Here is a 17,828-nt window from a genome sequence, read left to right as displayed (position 1 = left end):
TGAAAGAAATGGGAATTTACAGTGGGGAATAAATATTTCCCGGAGCCAACAAAACAAACCCAGTCACACCACTCAATCACTGACAAATTTGAAGTCAAATCACGCAACAGGTCTTTTGTCTTGCAATTTTTATTTTTCTAAAGAACTGTATACAATTGAATGACCTTAAAGCAAAGCAGGACCAAAGGTTTTTAGTGCACAATGCAAAATAAAGTGAAAATGAAGCCCAACTGATGGCTTTCTGTCCTACAGTTAGACCCACAAGCAGATAATCCATCCCAAGTCAACTAGTTGCAGTAATTTCCACTGGTGTGAGAAAGTCTCCATGTTCCAAAAAGGCATACCGAGTATCACTCATATAAACCAAGTTTGATCTTGTTTTTAATCACATAATGCATATTTAGCATCTCACACCACCTTTCCTGCTTGTTTTTCCACCTTTTTATTTACTTGTACCTCAACACGTCTTTGTGTGTTTACACAGACCAACAAAACCCACCAAGCACTGTGTATCCACATCATATTTGTGCCACACCAGAAAGAAAATCACCCTGAAAGTAAAAGCCTCAAACATCAAATACATTGTTTGTAATCTCTCACTTTCACACTCAGCAGTACACAAAGACTTGACCAATCTAACAATGTACCAAAGCAAACACAAAATCCACAGTGGATAAGAGGAGTCGTGTTTAAGCAGCCATTAGCGTGTGTTTGAGTTAAAGGAGTCATTTACTAAAGCAGTGCTGTCATGTGGTATTTGCTCCGACACTGCTTAAGGGCTGGCTAGTTAAACAGGCAGGGAAGGAAGCGTCAATATTTTCACAGGCAAGCCTGGAGACACCAGGGTTGAGATTGGCTGATAGCCGTTTCCCACATTTTTACCACTTCCAAACAGTGCTCAAACTGGTTGGGCCACAAGACAGGATGCACATCCTGTGGACAACAGAAATCACCACAGGATGACCAACTAAGATATGGCCATTTCTGGTGAGAAGTAGTGCATTAGCCTTACAGTTTTTACAGTGGTATGTTAAAACCCCCACTAACATACTGTGAGCCAAGGATTAATAGGTATATTTATTAAACACTTGTCTGTAGCTTTATTAGTCTAAATGTACAGTACTATCAACTGGGGAATGGAGATATTAGAATATAGCATTTCCTTTTAGTTATTAATTGGTTTTATTTGGTATGTTTGTTTAAAAATTGGTCCAACAATGATATACGTCAATATTATGGTATAGATTCAAATACAGGAGGACAGAGACTCCTTGCACTAACACCCACCCTTGCAATATTGGTATATTTAAAATTTACAGAATCAGTTTTGACTTGTATATAGACATTGTATATAAAAAAAACCAACATCCTCACTGATACGTAACCAAACAAACTCCTAGTATCGCTGGAACACCTTGTACAATCTCCCATATAAAAAATGGCACTTTTAATACATGATTAGGACATATAAAAGTCCCATGACAAATACATATAGGGGGGAAAACATCAGAAACATCAAAGCTATTCAACAAGAACACACCAGGCATGTATTATTTAAAATATGAGATTTTAGGCCTCCATGAAATTGTCACCTTTCAAAAAACCATGTTTAAGTGAGCATGCAGTGTGCATGATTTCATGTTCAGTGGCCTCTAAATAAAAGGAAAAAAAACCCCAGCTCATATATTCTGGTAACCTAATTGCCTTCTATAGTCAATTAGCCAAGTGCACATTGCCCATTACCATGCATACTTTTCAGCCTCATTTGCTGTGAAGTGAAAATGCGGCAATTTCAACCGTAGGGAAACATTAATGACAGCTCATCATCCAGGCAGAAAGGCAGTTCAGCAAATCAGTGACCTCATCATCCTGGCTGTCCAGGCATTCACTGTGAAATGATACCAATGAGGCAGCAGGGCATCCTGGGAAACACAAACTGTCTGAAGCCAGTGGCAGTGACTGCGTAGGCAGCATTTCACCTCCATAAACGGATGACTGTCAAACTCAATGCATTATTGGGTCATTTCAGGTCTGGAAAGTAACTTTTAGAAAGAAAAATGGATTAAAAAGACAGATTTGATCATTATCACTTCAGATTTCTCCTCAAGAAGATGCAAGCCCAATTCCTCAATTATCTAGGTTTCAAAATATGTGCTTTCTAAAAAGGTATTTAGTTCCATCTGCTGTTCACATTGTAAACTACAAGTTTTTTGTCCCCTCTGCTAAATGTGTGGATTTCACATATTAATGTTAAAAAACTCACTGCATACATACTGTACTGCTCCTTGCAGCACAATATTAACAAAAACTAAACAACCGAACAAATTAACTGTGGAATATAAGGTATATTAAATTTACCTATTATTTCTAACAGAAAGGTCAGATTGAAGATGGTGAAACATTGTCTTGCTCTCATGAGTATTCAGAGTATAGTGCAGGACACTGGCATAAATGAGCCTTTGTGAAACAAAAGCGTAAACAAAGCAACAAAGAAATACCATCACAGAGGGTGGAGGAATTGGCTCTGCTCTACAAAGACTTTCATTGTTCAGAATCAGTGCTTTGTATTGGACGGATGACACTGCTCCCAGATGCTACAACAATCTGTCATCCAAATTTGTCCCTTACACTGACATCCTCAAAGCATTTCAAACATGTTGGTAGAATTTTACACAACCAGATTGCAAGCAGAGAGATCCAGGCCACAGGATTTTAGCAGTGGTGAGAAAAATATATATACAGACTTGCTAGTGTATGCCTCTAACTGGTGTGTGTAGTTTGGTTTGACATTTCTCACCTGTTGACAGGCCAAGAATGTTGCACAAACAGGCATAAAGTGTCCACTTGTCAGCAAGGCAAACTGTGTGCTTAGCCTTAAAGTGAGCCTTTGACTTTGGGCTGAGTGTGTCATTGTGGCTTTGACAAAATGTCGGAGGAAATGAGTGTTTGACCTCTAGCTCGTGGAGTTCTTTATACAACTTATTGACAGGAAGTCCCTTTCCCATTAAGATTAATTAAAAATCATTTCCAGCACTTCCAGAGTATGCAATTAATCTCTTCATGCCATCCAATATCCTCAGATTTGGGATTATATAATGCGAGTGCTTCTAAAGATACATTTCTTTTCCAATTAGTCAAAGTAAAAACAGATATTAAACAAAATTCAACAAACTAAATAAAACAGCATTTATTTCGTTTGTCTTTTCTTCTACTCCGAAACATCCAATACTTAAATTTACAGCTGCTTCAATGTCTTTTGGATATGTTCAAGGATTAAAGATCGAAACTTTAAACCCTTCTGTCTTCATGGATTAAGAAATCATTAAGACGAGACTTTGTGTTTGAATAAATTTAATGCCACCAAAAAGAATAGTGTGCTACACATCTTAGGAGTTGTTTCAATAAACAGATGTAAAAAGAGTCATAATCCTTATTTACAGTTAATCAGAGATTGACTTCAGCAAAACCTACTTTGCAGCTCTATTTACAGTTGAAGTTCTACACATTGTAATTCTAAAGCAACTGTTCTGTGCTCTTTTTGTAATCAGCCATATGTTCTGTGTAACATCCAATAAATGTATAATCCTATAAAGTAAAAAAAAAACCAAAACCATTTTCTATTGTTCTAAAGCTCAAATATTCTAATCTTTGGGTAGCAGTAAAATGCATTGAAAAGATAAGGTAATAAAAATGTAAATTTATCATGGAATATTCATTTTGGGCTTTTTATGTCCATGTCTTTAAGATGTAATAATTCCAGCATTCAAAAATGAAAAAGCACACTAATCCAGCAAATTACAATTGAAATATTCTACATTTTTTAACAAATGTCATTTTGGCTATGATTAAATTATAATTGCATCCTAATCATTTGTAATAACATCAGATATAATAGAAAAATGCTCTGACTCAAAAAGATGCTAAGTTTCACATGGCGGTCCCTTCACTGATCCGATCGTCAGGCAAAATCTTTTGTGTTTTCAAGAAGAAAAAAGTTCCTTTATATGTACAGCCACTTAGGGCTTTCTGCGTCTGTAAGAAAGAAAACAAAAAAAAAAAAACAACAAAAAAAAGTACAATCCTTAATAACCTTAATTTGAATTCCAAGGCAACAGCTGGAATGTTGTCATCTATATAACATGGTAAACAGTGCACACACACACACACACACACACACACACACACTTTAATTTGCTTACTTTTGATACCCATGGCTTGTACTCGTGCTTGCCACTGGAGCCTATTGGGAGGAACATGTTGAAAAGGGTTGACACATAAATTAGGGTGTACACACACACACACACTTATATGATGCAGTCATTCTGTATATTTTTTCATATATTTAGTTTAATAAATTTAAGAGCTTACTCTGTTTTCTATGTCCTCCATTTGAGCTGGTCCTTCTGCAGACCCTGATCGCCTCTTGCGACTGAAACAAAATGGGGTTTTGTCAGTTCTCTGGACAAAACATGAAAAGGATTTGCCAAACTTAAAACTTCATTTTACAAATTACTCACAATAGATGTAATTTAAATTTGCTAATTAGTGACACTCTCTGTAGGTGTTAACATAAACTTAGGACATTATATCTGTTGAGTATCACCAATCCTTCATTTCCAGATTTAACCATATAACTTAATTTTTAACAAGGTTGGTTTGATTAACAAAATACCTAAAATATATATTTCTGTTACAAGTTTTGGTGTCAATCCACCAGTTTTTGAGGGGGAGTGACAGACAAACAATCCTTTTTTTCTATGACTTATTAGTGATTCACTGATCTCCTGTATATCATTTATTTTGATTAGCATAAAAGGGAACTACAAAACAAAATCTCGTTATACAACCCTGTGTTGTAAAATGATCAATAAATCTATCTTGTATCCTTTTTCCAGGTTCTTTCAGTCAGTGCAAAGACAGTTCACGGACTGCCACCACACTGGCTCTGTGGCAGAGATTAAACTTTTTTTTTTTTGGCTTGATCCTCCCCCAACTTTCCTCCTGCAAAAACACTGTATTGCTGTGTAAATTATTCCTCCTAAAGTTCTTGCTGCAGGAGCTAAAAGTATGTGGCACCTAAAAACATTTTATACTCATTCATTGACAAATAAAATATATAAGTTACTTTTAACTTTACGTTATGGTTGGACCAGAAATCATGCTGTCAAATATATTAAAACTAGGCTTATGGCATTTAGTAACAGTATAACTGTTTTATGTTACTGTATCATAGATAATGTCACATTGCACTGTACACATACATAGAAATATCACAACCTGTAGTACTTGTGCAGATACTGTACCTTAGTGCTGTTGGGCACTCCTGTTTTAGTGTCTCAATGTCAGTGAACTGCACAGCTTGTCCTCCACCTCTGGTCTTAAAAACATTGCCCTGAGGAAGTAAAACAAAAACAAACAAACAAACAAAAAAAAAACCCTCACACAACTGTCCAAAAGAGAATACAGGAAGAAACACACATCACAATCAACAGCGAAGAAGATAGCACTGTCCCATTAATATCTAAAACAGGACCCCAATGTGAAATCAAACAGAATGTGATTAAGTCAAAATCAAATTCATACAAGATTTAAAATAATCAGAAGTCTCAAATTAAGCAATTATGTAGTTTTACCTTGATCAATTTGGTCTCGATCTCCCCGTCTGAGGCAAGCTCTTGATGTCTAAGCACATACTTGTGGCATTTAGATAGAGCTTTCTCGTTCGGGGTCGACACCTTGATTGCATTGGGTATCATTGGCTGCATGACAGTGTCTAGGTCCAAATTAGAAGATGGTTTGTGGTCTACCCATTTCTCCCCACCCGCAGAGTGTGAGCGCCTGTGCGTTGGATGAACTGGAGGGGCCGTCTGGTGATCCCAGTGTGAGAAAGACAAACCAGGAAGTTATTCACATGTGACACCAGCAGGGACTGTTTAAAGTTTGTTGGGGTTAGTAGTGACATTCAGTCATTAGAGGGTGTTAGCTGGTACTGCTGGAAGTCTAAGAGGTACAGGGCATGTCCCTTAGATCTTTAAAAAATATTCATTTTTATATTCCGGAAGGGGGCGGCTCAAATCACATCCCAAAAACAAAAAATATTCTGACCTTCCAGCAATACATGTTTTCATAAAGTAACTCACACACACACACACACACAAAATTGAAAAACAGCCCAGTAGAGTGAATACTAATTAACATGCAAAGCAGCACAAAAGTAGTGTGGAAATAGGTCCAGCAATTAAGACATGCAAAAGAAATACAGATGTGGTTTGTAGATCATGTTAAAGATGTGTTCTAAAGCACAGGTGACTGATAAAAGTGTTTTAACATCTCTGTGAAGTCTTAGACACAAGACTATTGTAAGATTATTCTGTTTTGGTTCCAACATACTGAGCAGGTCAATAAGGAACTCCACTGTAGAAAAGCTTTCAGTCGTAGTCATCTGGACACTGGAGTCTACCTGAGTATCTGTTGATTACCCTGCCTAGTTTCACCTGAAACTGACCTTTTGTTTCCATGATGGCCCAGTAATCAGGCCTATTGTTTTCTGGCTGCACCTCCCTCATCACTGTTAAGTACCTGATTAGCATATGATTGGCTTGACCAAGGTGCTAATACACTGTGGTAAATCGTTGGCAAGTTGAATCTCAGACCACCATTTCTGTTCAAAGAGGGGTTTTCTTTTTTTCACAAAAAATGGCTTCTTTGACTCCTCTTTCAAACCAACTCTCTCTACTTAGAATCTTAACCTCACTGTCTTCAGATATGTGGTTTGTAGCTTTTAGATGCAAATGCACGGCGCTCCACTATTAAAGTTTTGTACGGCCCACTGTGGATGGAAGATTTCATTTCTACATGGAAGTGGTTAAAGTTAGCCTGATAATCAGACTTAAGTGCTGTTTCGTTTCACTTCATTAAAATCGCTGGAGATGTTGGCAGCAATTCAGAAGTCTGGAAGCAGGCTAGGTAAAACTATAATTCTAAAATACAAAGCAAATAACAGGCATGATTCAGACCTTGACCAAAAAGTTGCACATGTGCACATTTTGTGAAAAGCCAAGTATCTCTGTACACATGGGAAACAAAAAATTTCCATACAGGCATACTATTTCTAACTCCAGTCCAAAAGTATGCATAGCAAGTCCTCTGCAAAAGGTTTTTTTTTTGTTTTTTTTGTTTTGATTACAGCGATTGTTAAAAGTGGGACACTCAAGACGTTCCACTCCATACACAGAGCTCTAAACATTGCAGTTGTATGTTAAGTCCAGTCGTGTCTGTTTTTAAGTGTATTTTTCCTTAACAATTTTTGGTGTACTTTTAATGAATACCTGATTAATAAACATGCAACATTCTGCATCAGTCTTTTCAAATACTGCTGCCGCTACATGACAGCGTTTTTTTGATAGACGGGTATTTGTGCGTTTATTTTAGTGGTGATGGTCAGTTATTGTCATTTCAAGTGGTGTAACTGAAATGTGTGATGATTGTGTGATGAATTCTAGAGAGCAGTTGGCAACAGAAAGAACTACAAACATGATATAACTACTCAGAAGGCTTAAGATGCAAGTCAAAAGCATTTACAAGCATGACAGATCAGACTGTCTTATACTCTGGATAAGGGAAACAGCCTACACTGACACAGTGCTTCTACTTGATACATTTCTAAAAACAAGCAGACATCTACTGATAACATTATTCGGTGCAGTTCCACACTAAGGCAAGGCTTAAACTACAGGCGCGCTGAGAAAAACTAAAGATATTCTTAAGGACATCTAGGTTCTAACCATAGACTGTATATAAAGATGGACAACACGTCTCCACTTCCTCCCACCGTACAAAAATGAAGCCAAAATATCCCGGACACGGGCACTGCCATCTTGTGCTGGTGACGTCATTTGAAGCCAGAGTCTGTGCAGTAGTGATCGGAGTTGGAGCTGCCGTTATAACCCCTTTTTATAGCATCAAATAACAAAACAAAACCAAACTTATCAGAAAAACGAACACTTGAACATACATCAGCGTGATAAGAACTACTAAACTGACAGAAACCATCTTTGGGGAAAAAGGTATTTGACGTGCACTTTTTTTAAAGTTTGGCCCATGTCCCATCCACTAAAATGGAGGGGGCAGGGTTTATGACGTGTACTGCAGCCAGCCACCAGGGAGCAATCGAGATGTTTTGGCTTACTTTTGGGGAGCCGTCATGTCGTCCATCTTTATATACAATCAATGGTTCCAACACACACACACTAACCCTTGTGCCTGCCTCAAGGTCTAGCCCATAGACAAGAGTCGTAGCAGTGGCCTCACGGTCTGGGGCCCAGCGCTGGCCTCTCCTGCGACCCACACTGCTGGTGCCGTGGCATGGGGCGGGAGTCCGGCTCCTGTACTGGGGAGTACCAGGGTGCCTAGCCTGGCTGCTTGAGTCTACAGGGAACCTCTGCTCCCAATCAGAGATGCAGGAGGCTACTGAAGGATAGGCTGAAGAGGAGGAGGAGGTGGTGGAGGTGGGGTAAGAGTCCTGAACTGCCCTAACATTGGCTCGATTTTGGTGCGAAGGAGTTTGGCTGAAGTTCTGAAAAGTGACGAGGGAGTGGGGCCAAGCATTGTGGATGTTAGGGGCTCCAGATTAATACAAACACAATAATAAAGAAAAGAATCCGCTGTGTACAGTAAGCATAGAAATCTTAGAATTCATGTTTGAGATTACAGATGACAATAATAATTAGTAGCATGCAAAATTTAAGTAAAATTTCATAAGAGAGTGATGAAGTGCACACTGCTGGAACAGACAGTATTACACAGTAAATAACTCACAGGAAGTGGTGAAGGCGAGGCGGACCTCTTCTGGGCGATGTTGCGATCTCGCTCCCTTGAGGGCCTGTCGGGCTTCTCTGGACGCTCAATGGGACCGCTGCTGCCACCATTGCTGCTCTCTGTCACTATGGCCTTGAGCTGCTTCAACTTTTCATCCTTCACCCACAACTTGTTCTGCATCTCCAGCTGCTTGGCGTTCACTCGCCTCTCCTAATTAGAAAACACCAGTGGGAAACAATTCAAAGAACAGTCTCATTTAATCCTATATGACAAAATTCTGAGGTATTGTGGCTCACATTTCTAAATGAATGGTAAGTTGAATTTTACCAACCACAAGTTCTTGCACTCCAGATAGTATATGAATTTTACCCGATGAAGGTTTGAGGAGCAAAACATAGTAAATAAAGTAAGTACAAGTTGTTCTTTCAAGTTTTGGCTGATAAGTAAGAAAATTAAATTAAAATAATTGTTCCAACAATGGAATTTCAGCCAATAATTACATCCGATAATGAGGAGCCTTGGCTCTGACTAATGACGCTATTTAAAACCTGGCTTTGATTGGTGATTTTTGCCTCTTTGCCTTATCTTTTCTCCTCTGCGTCAGTGTATGTTTGCACAAGGGCAAGCTGAGCTCCACAAACAGAGTGGACAGCAGAGCAGAGTGACTTCAGAGCAGGGGTCAGAACGAAGAGAATAAAACAGATTTTAGGTTGTATTCTACCAAAGTTTACAACGGCGACAATGCTCGTTATCCATATGTGCAACAAAATCTAGCACGACAGCACGAGCAATTTATCAAACACATGCAAGCAAACAAGCAGTACATACATTTGCTGAAATGCAACGTCTTTTACCGCTCTGCCTGCAGTCAACTCGCTGTCCTTGCTTAATACACAGGCGGTATGTTTTACACAGACATACGGAGCTCATTCTGCTAATAGCGAATTGTTGTGAACGAGCTAAAAATGAATGTGTTTGCAGGTAACAGTTGAGCGTAATTATCCATGTATCTTAAAATTAGTTTAATTCTTGTAGACTTTGAGGCTGAGACCGACCAGCCCCTCGTCCCTTAACCAGCGGCACCTAAACAGCAGAGAGGTCTCTTCACACATCAGTAGTAGAGGGAGGACAGGTGAGAGGATGAATGATGCCACGGGCTGTTTACTGTGAAAGGCCTGCACCCTTTCTAAACAGTGGAGTTGAAGTAGGTAACCATTCATTAGTGCAAGGGTATGTCAAGTTATTCTAATGGTAAGGAAAGTAAATTATTTGTCTTTCAATGCTTTGGTGCTGCTTTTTTTTATTTGTTTAAGCAGTGACTGTGTGACACTATGATACGAAAATATGAAGTGGACGGCATGACATATACATTGATGTGAATTATTGCCAAGTATGTTCAAGCCCTCAATATACAAACCAAACAGTAGGACTACTGCCAATAATTCCACTTACACACTCTTTCTCCCACTTGAGTTTGGTGTCTGTCACCATGCCCTGCATACGCTGCTCCATGCGCCTCCTCTCTGACAGCTCTCTCTGCAGCCTTTGCTCCCGGGTCTCCAGCTCATGCTGAAGTGAGCGTTTGTCCTGCTCATACATGTCTGTCGTCTTCTGCAGGATATCGACCTGAAGAGGGGGACCAGTAGTGAGAGAGTGAATTTACATATTCTTACTTTTATAAGTATTTTTAAAATGTTGCAAACCAAATGTAGAAAAGAGTAGAATAAGAGATTTCTAAGTGAAGGAGACAACACCTTGTATTCTAGCGTTTTGGATTTTTTCTCTAATCGTTCTAGCTCCATCCTCTGGTTGATGATGACTTTGTCTCTCTCGTCCAGTTTGCTTCGTTGATCATGGAGGAACGTCTCCTTTGCATTGAGCTGACTGTCAAATTGCTGAAGCATGGACTTCAGTGAACTGGCTGTAGGAGAAAACACATTAATGTAAGCTGTTAACTATTTGGCTTGAAATGGTTTTTAAACTTAACTTCAAATAACTTTGAAGTTAATTGTGCTTTTTCCTGCAGACAACAAAACATATCCAGTTCAGTGACTAATCTAGAATGGGGGTCATCTACCACTCTCAATAACTGTCTGAAGGGGTCACCAGCAGATAAGCCAGAGTTTGAATAAATGTTGCCTTAAAATTACTGATGAATCATTGCTGTGCTGGATATATGTATTCATTCATTCACTACTGCCTAAAACTAGCAATAGAGTAGTCTCTCTATACACCAGACAATTATTTGTGCTGCAGAAAAAGGGCCTGTACTGTACCAGTTTTGTTGAACTGTTCGGCCATCATCTGACGGATACGATGCCTCCTTTCCAGGACCTCAATCAGGCGGGGCAACGTCTGAGCATCAGCTGGGTCCACCAGCTCACTGGAAGGCAGGGCTGGAAGGCTTTCTATGAGCTGATTTAGCAGAACTGGGTCATCTACCATGTGAATAAGAATAAGTCACAGAAAGGTTTGTGTAGAATTAGTAACATACAGTAAACAAAACAGCTACATTTCTGAAATCCATACCTGACATGTAAGCATACAGCATGACATGAGGACGATGAGATAGAAGTACAGACTTAAGGGTGATTTACCGGCATTACTGGGACCTCCTTGCTCTTCCAGGCGACGTGACAGCTCATCTCTGAAGGCCTGGTTTCTGTGTCTGCGTCCTGCAGCAAGGCCACAGATTGGCCGGTCAACTGGCCGCGCCACCTCCACCTCCTGGGTCATCTCTGCAAAGCGCATCACCAGCTGCAGCATATACAATGGAATACTATCAGAAATACACTCCTTAATTTCCTTAAAAATGGGTGCTTTAGGGAAATCCAAGTCCAAATCAAACTAAAGTTTGTTCAGTTTCAAAGCGTCAGAGGAAATCTGTATATTTGGGGGTCACTATTGGGCAAAGCAACAAAGAGTGTATGTAGTATATAACCATCTTGTCAAATTTCCATTGTTATTTGATGGCAAACCAGCCAGCAGTTGCAATGATAGTTCAGACTTGCAAAGGATAGGATGATGATTTTCTTCTGGGAAAGCAAGTGAGATTATAGACTCGATTATAGAAGAGTTTACATTCAAGCCATTCTGCAACACAAATACAATGTCTTACCATAGTTTCGTCATAATCATCAGCCTTTGGGTTGACACACACAATCATCCTGACCTTTCCTTCTCCGTCAAAGTAGTTTTTAAACAGATGTGTAACTTTAGAGTCCCTGTAAGGCACCATCTGAAAGAAAATAAGAGGCTCAGTGAAACTGGACCTACTGGAAAATTACCAATTATAAGAATGAAGATCCATAATATTACATAGAAATAAAAACAGAGAAACAGTAAAAAATAAATAAATAAAAAAGATGGTACAATAAACCTTATTACCAACCTTATTAGTTCCACACATCTGGTTTTCACGCAGGACTTCCATACATGTGCGCAGTGTCATCAAGGACTGGTTAATATTACCTATAAATGGAATGTAAATTAGACATTACTACAGACGTTTGTTGTCTGAAGAAACATTACTAAATACATTGAAACAGATACAAAAAGAATGCCTCTGGTTGGCTTTAGAGAGAAGAGCACAGTAAGGAACGAACTGACCAGCTTCACGGAGACGGCTTCCCTCTGCTCTGGTTCTGCTGGTGCGCTCACTGCCTGCCAGGTCAACCAGACACAGCTGGCTCACATTCACCTGGCTTTTGTCCTGCAGTTTAATGACACATTGTTAGCATCACCAAACATCGGCTGGAATCCTTCGTGACACGCGATGTGTATTTATTTGGCCTGCTTTTTGTCACAGCCTGATTGGTTTGAATTGAAAATAAGAAAGGATTCACTTTCTTTCTTTGAATAAACACATCATAAAAAAAAAAAAATTTTTTTTTTTTTACATACAAAAAATGAAAAACATTTTAAATGTGTAACTTTGGAGCTGCACATCACCTGTAGAATGTGGTCCCCATCAGCATCAAGTGGTGCCTGGGCCAGCTTCACCGTGAACACACTGTGGGAGCGACTGGATTCACGGTTGAGTTGAGTGTTGGCTATCCTCCTTTTCTTTTGTCCTGGAGACAGAGCAGAACACCATTAATATAATGTGTGAAATTAACAACAGCAGTAACAATAGATGTCAAATAATTTCTTTATAAAGTCAACACATTTATTGCTTTATCCAAGTTTTCCTGCTGACTGAATTGGTAAACTGAATATGAATGGTGACAATGGCTACTGGAAGCTGTATCTCAAAATTGCCCTGCTACATATAAGCAGTCATCTCTGCATGGACATTGTAACAAAGAAAAAAGTCATGGCTGCCTCCTTATATGCAATACATTAGTTTATCAAAACTCATATTATTATTCTGTTAAACTATGTTGATGGTTTCCATCATGAGAAGACAGAGAAGTTAAGAATAAAAACAGTTTAAAATCGATGCGTACAGTGCCAAACTTTGTGATTCAAATATTTCTGCGTATTAGAGGAACACGGATAACATAAAATACAATGTAACTATAAGAGACATTATTATTATCATTACCACTCACCTTTCCAAAAGACTTCAAAAGCCTCCTCTGTAGATTTTACCTCAACTTCTGTGCAGCCAGCCACATACATGTTATGATTCTGATCTTCACGAAGAATCTTGGATTGAGGTGGTCTGAAACAAGTTGATGAAAAGAATCAACATACACCAACAATGTAACACAATGATGCATCGCTTTAGTAAGACAAGCAGCAAAAACTAAAATGACAAATACTTGATGTTAGTGTCAACGTTAAAATAAAATACAATTAAGGGAGACATATAAACACATTCAAGGGTACAGACACATGCACATTGGGTTTGCACACATTCAGGGATGTTATGCGTCTCCACACTAACAGTAACAGCAGGGAGCCAATCCTTGAAGACAACAGCCACCAAAATGACACAAAGCCAGAATACACCTATGCTATTTACAGGGCTTTGGATTAATGGGATGGAAATGCACTGATGACCTATGCAACATATATACGACTACGAATAAATAGAGTACTGTGTAATGTACGTTTACTGGCCACATACATGAACTCATTGTTCCATACAGGCGTGCCTCCACCGAGCCACCTAACAAAAACAGGATTTTTAAAGTGCATCTTGTCAACATAGAACTACAAATCCAAAAAATTATGTCTTAATGAAAGTATTCAGCACATACATGGAACACAGTCAAAGTGGTTGTAATGCATACACGTGTGGTTGCACAACTACTAGAAAGACATTTGTGATGCACATTAGTAAGGCGTAACTGGGGGGGTGCGCAGTAGCTATGCAACTCAATTTGTGGACAGAGTCATCTCATACATGAACAGCCCCACAAATAACCTGGATACAAATAAGCTTTGTACAGACAAGCCTTCAACATGATATTGTGTTTCAAAAAGCATACACTGATTTGAAATACTGTCTCTTACTTTGGCCTGATTGGGTCAAAAGGAGCATCTTCGAGGAGATCATAGATATAGTTGTTGTAGACCTCGATGTAGGACACAAAAACGCTGTAACAACAGTCTTCATCCACATTCTCAGATTTACATGCCTCCTCTGAGCTGATCATATCCGCAAACTCTGGGTCAGCCTTCTGTCTAAAAATATAAACCAAAAGAAAAGCAATACAATTAGCAGCAGTCAAAATGTACTTTAAAGTCAGTTCCCTCCAATTTTATCAGTGCTTGTGAACACCATAAATAGTATAGAAACTAAAAAGTGAAATAAAATTATTCATAGCTACCTGGAAGATGGCGTTTTGGGGACTGACTGCTGACTGTCTCGCTTCTGTCTCTCCAGGAGAGCATCAACTTGACCCTGGATCTCCATTCCATTTTTGTCATCTGGTTTAAACACCTGATGAAGATTTGAAACATTTCAAGTAAATGTCACACTCCCTCTCCTAAAATGTAATCTTTTTTTTTTTTTTTTTAATAAAAAAGGAGACCAACTATGCAAAACATTAATGAATGAAAGTCTTACAAATCTTTTGGCCTGAAAGGGGCTGATGCTGTTAAAGAGCATGTCTAGAGAACGGGGGAGGAGTCCACCTTCCCCAGGTGAGCCGGTCATGGTGAAGGTCTTACCACTTCCAGTAACGCCATACGTAAATAGGAGACCTATGAACATGGAATATTACAAATACATAACCACTTTTCACAGAGAGGATTAGGGCCAGATAAAACGTATATATTTTTAATTATATGTTTTATCTGACCAACAGTCTGAAACCCAAAGGCTTTAAATTTTAAATTATATAAAAACTGAGAAAAGCAGCATTTGTGAACCTGAAATTTGCAAATGTTTGACATTTTTGGCTTGATAAACTTAATCAGTTTTCAAAATTGTTTTCAATTTGCTGTTGATCAACTAATCGTTTCAGCACTAGAGAGGACACACAGCAAATTTATGGGATTCTGTGCCGTGCACATCACACATTTTATACCTCAAAAACCTTTAACTCACTTACCATTCTTACAATGAATAAGATCATCTACCAGTGGCTTGGCAACATCCTCAAACAGCTCCATTTGAGTGGTATTAATACCAAATACTTTTTTAAAGGAGTACTGTGTCTAAAGGATAAACAAAGAAAGAACATACAGTACATGTGAATGGCATTTAACAGAAAATAGACAGTAAGAGCCATTATTATCATCATGAATTAAAAAAAGGTTCAGTGTATAACATTCAGCTATCGGCAGAAATGGAATATAATATTTATAATTATGTTTTCATTAGTGTATAATCGCCTGAAAATAAGAATCGTTGTGTTTTCAACACCTCAGAATAAGCCGTAAAAAAGTCTCAGGTCTCTACTGAACACAACTATGACCACATCACCTTAATGGTTTTTGTTCAGTATTACTGTGATTTTTTTTTTCCTTTGCTGAACAACAAACAAACAAACAAATCATCCAAATAAATCACTGACTTAGTCAAACCATTAGGGTCATTTGATAAGATTAACTAAGTACAAAGCAGCTATTTGTTGAGATCAACTGAACTACATCAATCGTGTCTTATTTTTTCCGATTAGTCGCTTGTTTAGACAATAGGAACAACAACAAGATGGTCAGCAACACACTTACCTCTTTGTATTCCCCATTGCGGTTGGCTTTAAGGCCATCAGGGGCATGTAGCTGAATAGTGGAGCTGCTGATCATCTCAACACAACATTCCTCATCTTCTGCTCCAAGTGGACGTATACGGCAGTATACCTACATACAGAACATTAAATACATTTTCAAAAACAGTTCTAGGCCAATTCTGTACAGCTCAATTTTGATATCTGTATCTGAGGTCTGTCCATAAGTTTAAACAACAGAAAAGGACACGACAGCTGGAAGAACTACATTCAAATAAACCTCATTTGAACTCAATATCTCAAAGAACCTGAGCCTACAATGTCATCCACCAATTCAGCGTTAGTAGTCACCTTCTGACATGTCTTGATATGTTGTGTTTGTAAGAATCACTAGATTAGCACAGTGTTTTCAGTTCAGTTTTAGGGTAACTTCTCATTTCTACTGAGGGCTTAAATAGGGAAACAAGCTGCCCTTTTACTGCGGCTGTGGCGTGATATTGTTTCAGTCTGAGGAATAACAAAGTAAGTGGTGTTCACTTACTCCAACAGGATCTTTCTCTATGTTGGATGCCTTTTTTTGGCCAGGCCTCCGAGGAGTCTTCCCTTTGCTGTAAGTGATGATACGGAGTCAATGTCAAACACACACAAGACACACGACTAGTTAATAATCCAGATAATTCACCTCAGTAACTTACACTGCATGGCCAAAAGTATGTACACCTGAACATTACCATTCAGCCCCATGGTGGTGCGGTCAGGGCACCTTGCAAGCTCCTCCACACTAAACCCAGAAAAACATCTCTTTAAGGCTTTGTGGATTGTCATGTAGAGACAGGAAAGGGCTTTCCACAAAGTTGGGAACACACGATTGTCGTAAATAGCCTTTAATATTAAGACACCCCTTAATTGGAACTGAGGGTCCATGGCCAAAGCATGGAAGATACCAAACAAGACCAAATGTACATGTGTGTTTACAGGTATGAGGTGGGCAAAGGTGTCCCCATACTTTTGTCCATATGGTGTTGTATTCTGTGATATAAATTATGCCAAATCTACTCTGTCGCTTAACCTTAACTTCTTATCAGTTACGCTACCTAGCTAAGCTAGCTCAGGTGTCACTTGCTAACGGCCATTCACAGGTGATGGTCAACAAAAATATGAACTTGACATTACATTTGCCACGTTAACGTTAAGGTAACAAAAGCTGGATTAAGTTGTTGCTGTTTTCACAGAGATATGACACGAATCGGCGATAGGGTCAGTTTAAAAGTGAATGCTGAGCTCAAACACCAATATTGACCAGTTGCCAGTCAGCTAACGTTAACAGGCTAGACAGCGAGCTATGCTAACATTACGAAGCTAATCCTCCTCATTATACTGACTACTCTTTTTCTACAGAACAACGGCTAGCAGGTTACGTTAGTTGGATAATTTCGCTACGTTTTAACACACTGCGTAGTTGCGGATTGTTAGCCGTTTATCGAGCTACATGTAAAAGATGGTAATACTCACCCTGGTCTCTGCATTGTTTGTGTTGTTAAACTCCTCTCCACTGCACACAAGAGCGCCTCTTCTCAATTTCAAATATTCCCTCTTGTGGAACGTTGTTCCGAGTGTCTGATATTTCAACCAATCACAGTGCAGATACGGCATTCAGCAGCGGAAGTCCCGCCTCCAGTACGTCACCCTGCGTTAACCGGAATTCTGTAAATCTCGCCTTTGATATATCCTGTAGAGCATGTTTTGCAAATGTTTAAACTAAATATTAACTATTTATGTGGCTCACAGGATGAGTAGTCCTCATGATGTGGTCTAAACAAAGAAACAATATTTCATTTGAGCGTGAAAATTAATTCCTGACCTATGATAGAATAACTCAAAGATAAA

At 38.9% G+C, this 17,828-nt stretch overlaps 1 protein-coding gene across 7 annotated transcripts; it reads right to left on the bottom strand.

The window, feature by feature from the left end:
- Window positions 1-3,334: 3,334 nt before the first annotated feature.
- On the bottom strand, window positions 3,335-17,581 carry LOC122871142 (kinesin-like protein KIF23). 7 transcript variants are annotated; one of them, XM_044188890.1, is made up of 24 exons: window positions 17,454-17,581; window positions 16,483-16,549; window positions 15,946-16,074; window positions 15,324-15,429; window positions 14,837-14,973; window positions 14,598-14,710; window positions 14,281-14,451; window positions 13,892-13,933; window positions 13,371-13,483; window positions 12,769-12,890; window positions 12,427-12,529; window positions 12,209-12,288; window positions 11,936-12,055; window positions 11,415-11,574; window positions 11,094-11,255; window positions 10,572-10,738; window positions 10,270-10,443; window positions 8,818-9,027; window positions 8,255-8,575; window positions 5,634-5,867; window positions 5,304-5,392; window positions 4,369-4,429; window positions 4,200-4,240; window positions 3,335-4,032 (listed from the first exon to the last, which is right to left on the bottom strand). In XM_044188890.1, exons 1-24 carry the CDS (start codon window positions 17,465-17,467, stop codon window positions 4,017-4,019), a joined length of 2,952 nt encoding a protein of 983 aa, XP_044044825.1. In that variant the 5' UTR covers window positions 17,468-17,581; the 3' UTR covers window positions 3,335-4,016. The 7 variants fall into 7 exon arrangements, with proteins under 7 accessions (XP_044044825.1, XP_044046497.1, XP_044047365.1 ...); XM_044190562.1 differs by lacking the exon at window positions 17,454-17,581 and adding an exon at window positions 16,637-16,698; XM_044191430.1 differs by lacking the exon at window positions 5,634-5,867 and having other exon boundaries at window positions 17,454-17,580.
- Between the last annotated feature and the right edge of the window lie 247 nt (window positions 17,582-17,828).

This window comes from Siniperca chuatsi, linkage group LG1 (genome assembly GCF_020085105.1).
Source record: "Siniperca chuatsi isolate FFG_IHB_CAS linkage group LG1, ASM2008510v1, whole genome shotgun sequence".
Taxonomy (NCBI): domain Eukaryota; kingdom Metazoa; phylum Chordata; class Actinopteri; order Centrarchiformes; family Sinipercidae; genus Siniperca; species Siniperca chuatsi.
The sequence above is the reverse complement of the archived record's forward strand: the minus strand, read 5'-3'. Positions and strand labels throughout refer to the sequence as shown.

Coding starts and splice junctions, on each gene's coding strand:
- LOC122871142 (XM_044188890.1), bottom strand. Junction 13,484..13,891: donor GTATGGAACAATGAGTTCAT/GTATGTGGCCAG, acceptor AACTTGTTTCAG/ACCACCTCAATCCAAGATTC. Junction 5,868..8,254: donor ACCTTGAGGCAGGCACAAGG/GTTAGTGTGTGT, acceptor TGGGATCACCAG/ACGGCCCCTCCAGTTCATCC.